Below are 13,063 nucleotides of genomic sequence, written 5' to 3' on the forward strand. Positions count from 1 at the left end.
TCCATAGCTCTGCTCCTGAGGATTCCCAACTTGTCCTACACCAGGCGGGACCAGGTGAATCCGAAGTGAAATTTATCTCTTTTAAATGGAACTCCTTGTATCTCTAACAGTTTGAAGTATTATAGGCCAAATTTGCCAAATTTTGCTTGGCAGCAAAAGTCCTAAGCTTACCTCTCTTCTCTGAACCAATTCTGTTTCTGTCAACTCGTCTGTGATGAGTATGCACTCCAGATGCAGGGTATTCTTGGCTTGAACACTCTACATTTTCTAAGATGCCCACCCTGACCTGGCCTCTTGTCTGGTTCCTAGAATGTACAGTGATTTCTACAACCACTTAAACAAAGAGTCAGGATGTGTGTGGGTGTTGGTACTGGTGGCCCACTGAGACAGGAGATGGTGAACTCAGATACTAAGGCACTGCCTGAGCAGCGGCTTCAGGAGTACTTCCTACAAGAGGGCTGACCCCCTCGCTTTCCACTGACACAGTGAGATCCTTCCAGAGGCTTCAAAATCTCCCCAGCATTGACGGCAGGTCTGAGAGGATAACCATTTCATGATCTTAACAAAAACACTCTCTGGCATCCTCCTAATGTAGGCCTAACTGCTGGTCTGGATGTGACTTGCTTGTGTCAGATCCTTTTCTGGCTGTTCCAGAGAGGAGCAGTTACATATCCTTTGCCCCGAGAACTTTCCATTCTCTTCTGAGTTAATATGGCTTTAGGCTGTAGCAAGGAATTAGTAGATATAGAACAGAGTCAGGCCCGAGAGGCTTATAAAAGAAAGAAAAGAGACACCAAAGACTGAAATCACTTCCTAGCCTTTCCTTTCATCCTTTCTGAGCACTTTGCTTTGCTGACACCACCACGTGCTTCCTTGGAGACCCTCAGCCAGACTCACTGAGGGATCTTGTGCTGTAGCAGAAACTGAGCGCTAGAAGTGGCACTAGACAGTCCACTCAATTGTCTGTGTGTCCCTGCCTAGCAACTTATAGGCCAAGAGGGCACAGCACAGAGTCAGAGCCTCCAGGGTTTGGGAAAGAAGAGATGATAAATTATTACCACTTTGTGGTAAAGGAACGGACCAAAATGTTACTTTAAGGTGGGAAGTTCAGCCGCACAGTAGTGGCAGACGATGGATTTGGAGTCAGGTTTTTACTTCTGACTCTAAACCAGCAGTTCTCAACGTTCCCGATGCCATGACCCTTCAATACAGTTCCTCATGCTGCGGTGACTTCTAATGATAAAATTATTTTTGTTGCTGCTCTGTAAGTGTAATTTTGCTACTGTTATGAATCATAATGTAAGTATTTTTAGACACAGACATTTGCCAAAGGGGTCAGGATCTACAGGTTGAGAGCCACTGTTCTAAACCATCTTAATACCAACATATAATAATATGTATACATATAATATACATAATAATAATGCCAACGTATAAAGTACAATGTACCTATCTTAGAGCTGATATCTAGATTTGTATTTATAGCTATATAGTCATGCTTTACATCCAGAGAAGGCTTTAATTTCACCAGTGTTCTCTAATTTGATCTCACTCTCTTCTTTTTTTGCAGATAAAGAAACCAAAAGCTAACCACATGGATAAATGTCAGCTTCTGCAAGCTTTCTGGTCCTGTTTGACCTCAGCATTTTACCAAGTTCTTCCTCAGGATTCCTGTGGAATGGAATTACTTTGTCCTCTTGTCCTCCTGTAGTCCAAGCAAAACGGTAACACAGCTCCTTACGACTCTGCTGACTAGGTGCAATGTAGGGTGGCAAAGTGTATCACAACCAGAGAGCCAGTTACTTCAGTTACCCTAAGAACAAGGCTGTGGAGGTGTGGCCATAGTGCTGGGGTGAACAGTGAAGAGAACTATGCTGTGGTTGCCGGGGAAACAGGCTCATTCAAAGACACTGCCCTCTTACCATCATCCACGCTGGCCACCTTGGCTTGGTTTTTATGCTGTTTTCAGTAAGCCTTTTATAAAACCATAATATTTAGCACACAAAGAAGTGTGAAAAAGATCATTCTTAGGCCCAACAGTAACTCCTCCTCCTCCAAGGCAGCCTGGGCCTGAGTGGAGGATCCGGAAGGCAATGGATACTTACTCAGTATTTATGCCACCTGGAACCTGACATAGAGCGCCTCATTTACTGAGTCCCACCTGAGAGGAAACTGAGGCTCACAGAGGTTATATAATAGAACTTGTCTCATATAGAGTAAGAGTTGACATCTTGACCTACTGGAGAAAAAGCATTACTCTAAGTATGCATTTTCTTATTGATACTGGACAGGCTCAGCTCCCAAGCTCTCTGGTTTCAGGGACTGTAAACTGCCACAATCAATTACTGCCAGGGACTTAGCCTTTTATATATGCTAGAAATATCTTTGCAGGTCATCACTGAATACTAGCGAGAGGTTTGCCTGCACTTACGGTCCTAAGAAAATCAGAACCAGGATGAGAATTTCGGGCTGCAAAGAGCTGTAGCAAATACAGAGTAACACTTGAGTGCTATGTTTCAGGGCGTGAGATGGAGACTAACAGATTCAGAATTTACCTAGGCCGGACAATCGTTTTATGGCATCTTAGGCCAACACTGGGTATCCTGCTTAGAATGAAGGATGAGAATTCAGCATGCCAGCCATGAACTACATGGTTAATAGACAGTAACAAAACTTTCAAGGGTCCTGAGGATACAGGCAGGATTCAAAAAAGGAAGAGTAAAAGCTATGTATATGCAGTGGACAGAAAGAGCCAGAATGTGAAAATACAGATCTGGGGTGGGCTAAAGAGATTCAGTAAGTGACTTCCCAGACTGTTTCGTTCCATTGCACATCCAGTTGGAAGCCAAATGCAAGCCACCAAGGTTGCAGTGAAGCACTGACCAATTATAGCACAAATATTTGTGGGCAGCTGTGGGAGTGCAAGCCACCTGCTCCAAGTTTACAGCTTTGTTAAACTTGGTAAACATTAAAAATGCAATGGGAACGCCCCTGATCTGCACAGCATCCCATGCCTGTTCTAAGAGGCCTTGCTCGGGGACTGGGGTGTTTCTGCCCTTGGCCAAGCCTTTCTCAGTCTGGGTCAGTACTGCCTTCTGCTGGGACATCAGTGTTGTCAGTCTCCAGGAGAGACTGAGGGAGGCTGTTTGAAGGGCCACAGGGATCCTGGAATACAATGTCCCTCCTTTTGTCCAGATAGATAAAACAGATTCAGCAGTGATGTGTCAAAGTTATATAGTTAAGGGCCAAAATAACTCTTGATCTCTGGACTTTGGACCTTTCTCTAGGGCTTCTCTCTCCACCTCAGGGTTTGGAGATGACGATAAAAGGGAGACATGCATACTGTCATGTGATAGTATGGCAGAATGAAGAACTGACATGAGCAAATACCAACAGTACCTTGGTTGACTTTGCAGATAGATGTAAACATGGGGATGGGCAGGGACCTGCCCAGAGGTTTCCCTAAAATGATCTGAGTCCCCCTCCCCTTTACACTGTTTATCCCAGTAGACATCCTTAAGCCCCAGTGATGAGTAGCAACCATGTTGCCTTCAGTAGGAAGGGCCACTCTTGCTTTCTCCTCACTCAGCTCCTGCTCACAGGGTCCTAAGCTAATTCCAGCTTGGCACTTACTTGGACTTTAGGCCTTCCTGCCCATAAGGCTGCAGCAGATACTGGTGCACGAGCTTGTCCCTGAGAGTCCCAGCCAGTTTGATTTTCTTTCTTGATCGATGTAAGTTGATGATGAAAAGTGTAATAGAGCCACGGACATAGTTGTGGCTGAGTTCCAGAGACAGAGAGAAGAGCAGGAGAAGATTAGACAAAATGGTCAGTTAGATGCTCCTAAATAACTTATAGGCTGTACAAAACAGAACCACCTCAGAAAAGTGCCTTCATTTTATGAATCATCCTAAGAGACCTTCAACATGGGAATGTCTGGTTATTACAGTTTCCTGAAGAGAAGATATCCACCTTCCACTCTACCCCATGTTTGTTTAAATTTGTTGGGAATATGTGTGTGTGTGTGTGTGTATGTGTATATAAATAAAATGACTGCCATAAAAGAAAAAACCAGGAAAATATAAAGAAACAAAGAAGTAAAAGAAAATTTCCCATAGTTCTATAATCTTGAAATAGTACAACATTTTGGTCAACATTCAGCATTTATACATCTTAGTCTGAGAATTATCAATATAGCATTTTAACTATAGGATCAAACTATCTACATAGAGCTTTCAGCTAGTGTATACATAGTTTCTCTCACTCATTCAGGAATGCTGAATTTCCAATCATAGAAATGTAACATAGTTTATTTAGCCAGTCCACCACCTTTATGGATTCATGCTCTTTCAATATTTTGCCATTATAAATTATGCCACAAAAGCCTTAATTTTACATAAATTATTTGTGCATCATGCTTATTTTTGGTGGTAAAATTTGGTGGTGATGCTGGAATCGCTGGGTCAAGGTCACGTGTGTGCACTGCATGATTGCACATCAGCTCTCCAGTCTTCCTTGCAATGTCCCTGCAGTGTTCACAGGAAGAGAGTTTACACTTGTGTGCTCTTACATGGCCTGCTTTGCCTAGTGTGGTGTGGGTGGACATGTTCAGACCTCTGGGGAGATGCAGAGGAACTGCCCATCTGATGACATGCCTGCTGCCCCTGCTAGGGGAGGAATGGAGGCATCGTGTTGTTTGGTTTTTACTTCTGAAGACACACTGTCTTGCTATGTCAGTGAATGATGAACGCCCTGCCTCAGTCTTCTCTGTGCTAGGATTACAGACACATGCCACCCTTCCCAGCTTGATGATCTTGGTCACAAAGGCCTGGGTGCTGAAATGAATATGGAGAGCAGAGCCCCAGGGAGCCACGGTGGAAAAGGAGTGTGAACAAGAAATAAATCTTCTTACTGGAAGCCGTCTAGGTCTGGCCATTCTTAAAGACTGGCTTTGGTCCTGGGGCTCAAATTCAGATAATAACTATTGATAGCAATGCCTTTATTTACTGAGGCATCTTAATGGTCTTGGGTGAAACTCTTTTTTTTTTTTAACCCATGACAACATCACTTATTCTGACAAATACACACATTTTGAGTATATTGATGTTATTTAGATGGTTTGTAAAAATTTGCTTCTGCCAGCTCTGTTTTAAGAGTACCCATTTCTTCATGCCCTTAAGAACACTGGGTATTTATCTTTTAAAACATCTTTGCCAACCTGAGAGAAGAAAATGGGATCATGATGTTGCATTTTATATTCTTGTTCATACTGAGGCGCACAGCTCTTTCAGTTTCCCAGTCGCCATTTTAGAATCCCTTTAGACGTGAGCAGGGTGTTTGAGCTAGGGGGAACATAGGCCCATGCAAGGAGAACCTTGCGGTGTGTATCAGCAAAGCTATAACGATTTCCCTCTCTGTAGGAAAAAAGACCTTGTTTCTAAGAGGTCCCGTGGGGCCCCATCTGGATGGGTTAATGAGAGGAAACAGAAAAAAATGACCCAGCCCAGCCTTCGAAAGAGGAGTTCAGAGAAACTCTAAGACAACTTTGCCCAGAGGAAAATGCTGCTTGCAGATATGAACCCCTGGATTCCTAGGTCACTGGTCTTTGCTCTTACAGAGGCCATGAGAGAAAGTTACACAGCCAAGGGCAGACTGGTAGGATAACATACAAGTTTTAAAGTACAAGGTTCTCTTCATTTGGGTTTGAGGCCTGGGAATATGTATTAAGATCTTGCCAAGATATTTGGCTGATGAGTTGGGTTTGGGAACTACAATCTTAAACCCAAAACACTGAGGTTATGAGAAGGACTCCCAGACTATCCTCCTGGCTACGTATCAGACGTTTTCCTGTCACATCTGTAAGAAGGTACACTGTTGTGTTCAGGCTTCTTGGAGGTCTGCATTTGTGTTCTGATAAATCATTAAATGGCTCCCCTATGCAGTCCTTCCTCAACTCCATTCTAATCCCCTGCAGCATGTAAATTAGCTTTGGCAGTCAAATGATTCAGAAGAGAATGCCAACTGATTTGAGCAGGCTTGAGTTCTGAAGGATGCTGGCGGCTTGCGTTGGCAGTGACTGTCTCTGAAGAAGAGTATCAGCTCATTTCTATAGGTGGGATCTCAGCTTAGCTGAGCTATGTACAAGACAGATGAAGACATCACTAGCTATAGGTACTGTGGGCTTCAGAGTGTGAGCAAAATAGGCATGGGTGGGTATCAGTTTAGCCAGACCACAGTAAACCCTTTTGCAAGCAACTATTAAACAATCGTTTTAAAGGCCAGCCGTGGAGGAGGAGAAAAGCACGTGCTTGCATTTATGAGTTTCTCCTTGGCAAGCTGGGGTAGAATGTGCCCTTAGAGACTAGGAAGAAGGGTGGGATGTGAGGAACTGGTGGTTTGGAGGGAGACCTGAAACACAGCATTGCTGTAGGGAACACTGTTTTTCTAAGCTGCTTGGCAATGGCTTGATTTCCATGTACATAGCTCTCCTGGGACAGACAAACCAGCATAGCCTAGGGAACTAATTGAACAGGTTCTCAAAGAACTCAGGGACCTCGTAGGTAGGAACTGGTAATGAAGACTGCTCGGACCATACACTGCTCTACTTGGTTGATGGGCAAAGGCACGAAGCAGAGGACTTTCGGCTACAAAGACACATTCTTGGGAAGGGGTTCCCACATAAACCTAGAGCATTGTGTTGAGAATACACTGAAGAATGGATAGTCTCTGTCCGCAAGTAACCAATCCCAGAGGAGTATGTACTCTGTTAAAAATGGTGTCTGGAGGCCTGGTCAGCTTGCCATTTTTACTGCCTGCTGTCAAGGCCTGGTGGCCTTTGGTTATCCCAGCAAATGCCCCTTTCTGGGGAGAAGCTGCTTCGGTAGAATGTCTGCCCCGCCGCACGTCTCACTTGTGGTGAGACGTTCTCACCAGCAGCCAGCCCATGTATCTGGAGTTCATCTGCTCTTCTCCTGCCTGACATCTTCTCTTTGTTGCCATGGGAGGAGGAGGAAGTGAGTCAGAGGAGGGATGCTGGAATGGGAAGATCCTGGATACAGGAGGTGGGAGATGTCAGATGGGAGGTGTGTCTTGAGTTCCAGACAGAAAACAGTCGTGTTCTAGAAACATCTCCAGTGAAGCAGGGAGTCTGGGAAAAGGAAGGGGCTGATGCGCGTCAGTCATTGATCATTCCCAGTGAAAGTTAATGTGCTCGAGAATGGAGCTGCTCCACTGTCTCCAAATCTAATTCAAAGGTTTTCGGTTTGGTAAAACTCAGGCCCTGTTTTGCCAAACATTTTTCCCCTTAATTTCAAAGCCCCTGTGTATTTTAAGGGAAATTTAATCCACATGTTTCTGATTCATTTACACTTAACTCATCAAAATATTGTTTTGTAAGAGTCATTTGATGTCCAAGAAACCTCAGGAACCTTTTTTATGAGCTTTAAAAAAAACTTCTTCTGAAAAACAGGAAGTCATGTTTTGCCAATAATAAACGAATTTGAACCCCAAAAGGCTCAATTTTGCTTCAACATTCACTAGGTTTCAGTTGGTTCTGAGTGTGGCTGAGGACCTCAGCTCCACCCCAGAAACATACATAGTTTCAGCAGAATGGCCATAAAACAGTTTCTCTGTCAACACTTGATTGCATGGAATGGAAGGCCTGCCAGCGCTGTATAACTGGTTAACTTCAGGCGAGGACAGAGGCATTTGCTGGTGTTGGTGTGAGGACCTGACTTCTCCTAAATCAGTTTTAGGGGATCAGGCTCTGTGAGGTCGGAAAGGATCCATAATGCATGAGAGACATGAAGGTGTCCTAGTCGGTGACAAATGACTACCAGGGAGATATAAAAGGGATGTCTATGCTCTGTGGGGTACAAGGCTGATTGATCTCTAAGAACCTTCTTCAAATGAAAAACTCTGCAACAAGTAGGCTGCCATTGACATACAGGGGACACACAGTCTGTAGAACTTCTTGTACAGAGGGGGTGCCACAGACTCTCCAGAACCTCAAAGGGTTGTGGAAGTACAAGCAGCCTAAGCTCCTGTTTAATATAGGCTATGTATTTCAGACTGTTCGCCAAGGTCGATTAGTATGAAGCCAATATATCCATTAAGAGATGATTCTGTAGTTTTGTCTTCTTTGCCTACAAAGAAACTTATGTGCATCAGCCAATAGTGCTGCTCCTAACTGGTGAGGCTGTGAGACAAGAGAGATACATGGCTTCTAGGAGCAGGTGTCTCTCCTACCGTTGTGCCTAGTTATCTGGGCACCTGACACTTAGTGCAAGGAGGAGACCTTGCAAAAGTATCCATTCCTTACATATTTGAAGGAATGAAAAAGACCTTTAACTTGGTCCTTATCATTATTGTAGTAGTTTATGAAAGTCTTCTTTCTTTTAATGAGAAGGAGAGTTTATTTTGATAGGAGCTTGGTGGAACTCCTTTCAAGAGGTTCTCTGATTGGCTTCCATAGAAGCGGGGGCATAGTTGGGGCAGGGAGGGATTGTTGGAGGTCTCATGATAGTGAGTGGTAGAATTCTATACCATTTTATTACACTCCCCCCTCTAGCTGACATGATCAGCAAGCACAGTAACTACAGCTCAGTCAGGAGCACTGTGTTTCATGTACAGGTCAGGCACTTAAAAGACCTTTCTCATGCCTGCCACTGTATCAGACACAAAGAACATACACAGGACCACTGGCCCCAGGTTCAAGGTACCATCAGGATGGAAGTGAGACCTCATGAGAATGTCCATGAGCACTAGTGTGAGCCCTGGGAAGGGCTTCCATGGGGAGGCCTCAGTGAGGACACACAAATCCTTCTCAGCACTTATATGTATTACTGGCTTATTCCTGGATGCAGACTACTATTACAAAGGCCACAGACTGGTGCATTTTCCAATAGGGACAGAAGGTGCCAGGCGTAATTTTTTTCTCTTGAGGCTGGGGTCCACTTTTTGGGTGGTTGCCTCAGGGCCTGCCACAGACAAGGAATACAATGTTGCCTTGTGTGATGATCAGATAATTCCAGGCAAGGCCATAAAGCAGTCAGTCACTGTCAGGTAAGGGACAGAGCTTCCTGCTGAGCAAATGGGATGTTGAAAGCTTCTGGCCTGTCCCCAGGACAGCGTTCCCTCCTCTACAATAGGCACTTGTATCTACAGGGAAGACAACAGCCCCTGGCGCCCACCTCTGCTTACAGTGAGGCTTTGAAAGCATCTTATCATGAGGAATGAACAGGCTTGGCCTCTGTCTCATCAAGGCCGGAGAAGGAACATATGGTGTAATCCGACCACAGCAGCTCTTTGTGATTTCCTCCCCTTGATCAGCCCAGATAGGCCCTGGATGGAGGTCTGACAGGAGCCAGGAGGCAGTCCTGCCCCCAGGTTTTCTCTGTATAGTAAGAGAAAGAATTCTTCCCAGGGTAATCGCCTCTGCCTTAAACAGGAAGTGATGTAAGACATAGATGACCAGTTGGTTTTTGTTTTAGATTCAGTTTTAAAAATTTCCCCTATGGTCTGTATGTTTTAAACTTAAAAAGAAAACCTGCCAAACTTCACTAGTAATTAACTTACCTGTTTTAAAGAGAACTGTGTTGATGCCCAATACTTCAGGCCTAAAGGAGGATAAGCTTTCAGTACCACACTGGGTCCCGATGCTTCCAGAACCTCTTTGCCTCCAAAGGAAGTCTACATTTCACAGCCTTTTAACACTTAACATGGCTGAGGTTTCTGAAATACGGGAACTGTCCCTGAAGCTAGTGTGCTTCCCCTTGGACACTCTTTCCAGAGACCTAGGTGGGACCCCAACCAGTCTACACCACGTGCTCTGGTGCCGTAGATACGTATTTTCTTAGGCTCTGTGGTGGGTCAGAGCGTCACACTCAGCCTCTTGTCTTGGCTCAGGTTTACACACACACACAATTTTTGTGGGCATCCCATCAACTGGCACAGCCAAAGTGCCCAATAAACATTTGTTGCTTGAGGAAGAGACTGAACAAAAAGCATTGTCTGGACCCTTCCTGAGTAAATCCTAGAGACGAAAGGCTTCCTTGACAAGAAGCCATCAGTCCTCGGCAACCTGCAAAGAGAATGGTGACCACAGAGGCAGTATTCAGTTAAGACCAAGTGAACAAAGGTGGGCTTTGAAGGGTCCCAGGACCCCGGCTTTCTAAGAGGGGCTGCTATTGGGTGACCTTCTGCTCCCACCGTTTGTGGGAAGACTTACTTGTGGTGGTTTGTGCAGTGAGCATAGATTCTTAGTTTGTCTCGGATGACTCTTCCTGGCCGAGGCTTCCGCTGGAGCCCAGCTACGTGCACTGCCAGGACTTTGGGGCCAATCAGACGCTTGTAAAGCAGAGAAAGCCAATAGTCCTGAGGGGAATAGAGAGGTGGAGTCAGGGAGACAACGCATGCGCACTCAGGTGTGCTGAGAAAACTTGACAAACACGGGTCAGAGACTACGTCCTGCCAGGAATATAGTGTGGCTACCCTCCTAGAGCAGGTTGCTAGCTGATAATGAAGAGCCCTTTCTAACACAACCTTCCACTGACTAAGTGGGGCAGAGTTAACTGATGTGGCCTCAGAGCAGCTTGTGGACAAATGAACCAAGTTCTTCTCAAACGAAATAACCAGTTGGGGCGAGAGGCTTACATTTCCAAATTTACTTCCTGTGGCCTCATTTTCATGCTGGCTTTCATGTGGTTTCTGTGAAGCTGGAGAGTGGACATTTCTAATCCTTACGATGTCACCAATATAAGAATATAAAATATCCTTCTCCAAACACTGCCCTGGAGGAGCGTCAGAGAGATGGGGGTGAGGTCTCCACTCCAGAGCCAGAAAAACAAACAGAATAAAGCTTGTAGAGAGTTTTAGTTCCTGGTTATTTTCAATATTTGGTGATAAAAAGAATGTTCCTAAAGAGATTTATAACTACTTAATAGATATCTACTCTGTAGCCAGCGTGTGTCTAAGCTTACAAAAGTCTGCCTACCACCATCTTAATTTTGTGTATTTGCTGTTACCACAGCTTGTGTTTGTATTTGATACAACTTATAACTGAGATTTGTATTGTGTAAACTTTTTTTTCTTTAAAGTTTATTCAATACAACATAATCTCCAGCTTTAACTGAGGTGGCTGACCACATCCATGACAGAAGCCGCCTCTGGCCTCGAGACTTGAGAGCCTGCATGGCCTTCATTACATGAAGGTTGGGCACATTCCTGTCAGCTAGCTTGGGGTGTTTGGGCATGTGGATCTTTTGGGGTGACCAGCACGCCTTCTTTAAAAAGGAGTTCATAGATGGCAATCCAATTCTTCTTAGGCATCAACATCGAGGCGGCTGCAGGGTCCAAGATGGAGGCTGGCTGTGTAAACTCTTAATATTAACTGATGGTTTATGAACTCAGTGTTTATAACCCACCCATGTAAGACCCACCTCAAATTCTGGAATTCAGGGCAGACTTTTTAGTGTTAAAGACATCAAGTGGTCTTCACTGTGTTCCTCTTTCCAGGCAGAAGGCACTTGGGGATGTGTGTGTGTGTGTGTGTGTGTATGTGTGTATGTGTGTGTATGTGTGTGTGTGAGTATGTGTGTATGTGTGTGTGTGAGCGTGTGTGTATGTGTGTGTATTATGTGTGCATGTGTGTGTGTGTATTGTGTGTGCATGTGTGTATGTGTGTGTGTGTATGTTTAAACTGTGTGATCATTTATCACATCAGTGGCCCAAAAATGTCTAGTAAATTTTATAAATCAGAACAAATATCTTAAAGAACCTTCGTCACCAGCATAGTTCTACATCTGCTCTGATAGGAGGTTTTAAGCCCTGCCCAACTGTTTAATCTAATTCTATGTGGCCATAGAAGGCTGTTAAGTCTCATAGTACTTAAAATGTAAATGTTTGAAAATTTTCTAATTACATCAATAATTTTTAATTTCTTTAATTTACTCTTGATTATAATTTTTGTGTGTTTTATTTATGGCCTATCACGTTTCAATAGGGTATCTGTTTCATATCTGATTTCTAACATGTTTAAAAATAATAAAAGTTTAATAAGCTGCAAATTGGCTACTAATAGCTTGGTATGATATAATCTCTCTTCTGGTTGGAGATGTTTTCTATTTTATAGATATGAAATTGGGCTCAGAAAGCTCAAAGGTACATGTGAGGTCACAAAATTAGTCAGTGGTCCTCCACCCAAAAAATAGGGGTATATTTTCCTCCAACAGTGGTGCAACACTTTACTTTGTCTGAGAAATAGAAAGTTACATTGTATAAAGGTACAAGGAAGCTTACAGGCAAACACTCTGTGGACACAGACTCCAGAAGTGACCCTTAGTTTTAGTATAGAAAGCGACTGTGATGTAACTTCTGATTCTTACAGTCCAGAGCATTCAGAATAAAAGGCACATGCACAACACACTGTTTCTCCAATTGCAACCCAGTCTGTTCCTTTTAAAAAATTACTCTTCATTCCAATGTTTTATCACAAACACTTGGCTTTTTATTCAGAAAATCTGAAAAAGCTAAATAGGTTTGCTCTCAGTTTTGCACTTAGACATAGCTATGATCTTTGTGTTATGACAATGTTCAACTAAGGTAAGATTTTCAATTAAGGTAAGGCATATTCATAGTAAAAACAACATTTAGGAAAAATATTGCTTAATCTCAAAATACATGTAAAGGTAGCAAACATACTTCCGAAAGGTCAGCTTGAGTATTCCTCATCATTAGTAATGATAAAGTTAAAATCACAGCAAGCTATCCTAACTTTAAGTGGTCCTTTTGTATTGTGAGGTAGCTAAATGCCATGCCATCTCAAGAAGGACTCTGAGGACCCTGGATGAGTCCCTGAGGAGTCTGTGATGGATGGGTTAAAGATGGCGATGCTTATTTCTAGTAACTACAGCCTTTTCTTCAGCATGGCATGGAAAGATCCACGTAGGAATTTGTATCTTAGCCAGGTAGACATGACAGCTTAGGAGTTAATGCACTCACAGCATCACATAACCACGGCCACAGCTCGTCTCCACAGCTCTCTTCACGCTGTAAAATGGAACCT

The 13,063-nt window shown here is 43.7% G+C and overlaps 1 protein-coding gene across 3 annotated transcripts in view; it reads right to left on the reverse strand.

The window, feature by feature from the left end:
- Positions 1-13,063, reverse strand: part of Hpse2 (heparanase 2 (inactive)) — a 569,072-nt gene that overhangs the window by 14,037 nt on the left and 541,972 nt on the right. For all 3 annotated transcript variants that reach the window (XM_021151789.1, XM_021151792.1, XM_021151790.1), the window contains 2 exons: positions 10,229-10,374; positions 3,634-3,780 (listed from right to left, as the gene is read on the reverse strand). In XM_021151789.1, coding sequence (XP_021007448.1) covers positions 3,634-3,780; positions 10,229-10,374 — 293 coding nt within the window. The remainder of the gene's footprint in view (positions 1-3,633; positions 3,781-10,228; positions 10,375-13,063) is intronic.

The sequence above is a fragment of the Mus caroli genome, chromosome 19 (assembly GCF_900094665.2).
Source record: "Mus caroli chromosome 19, CAROLI_EIJ_v1.1, whole genome shotgun sequence".
In the NCBI taxonomy this organism is placed as follows: Eukaryota; Metazoa; Chordata; class Mammalia; order Rodentia; family Muridae; genus Mus; species Mus caroli.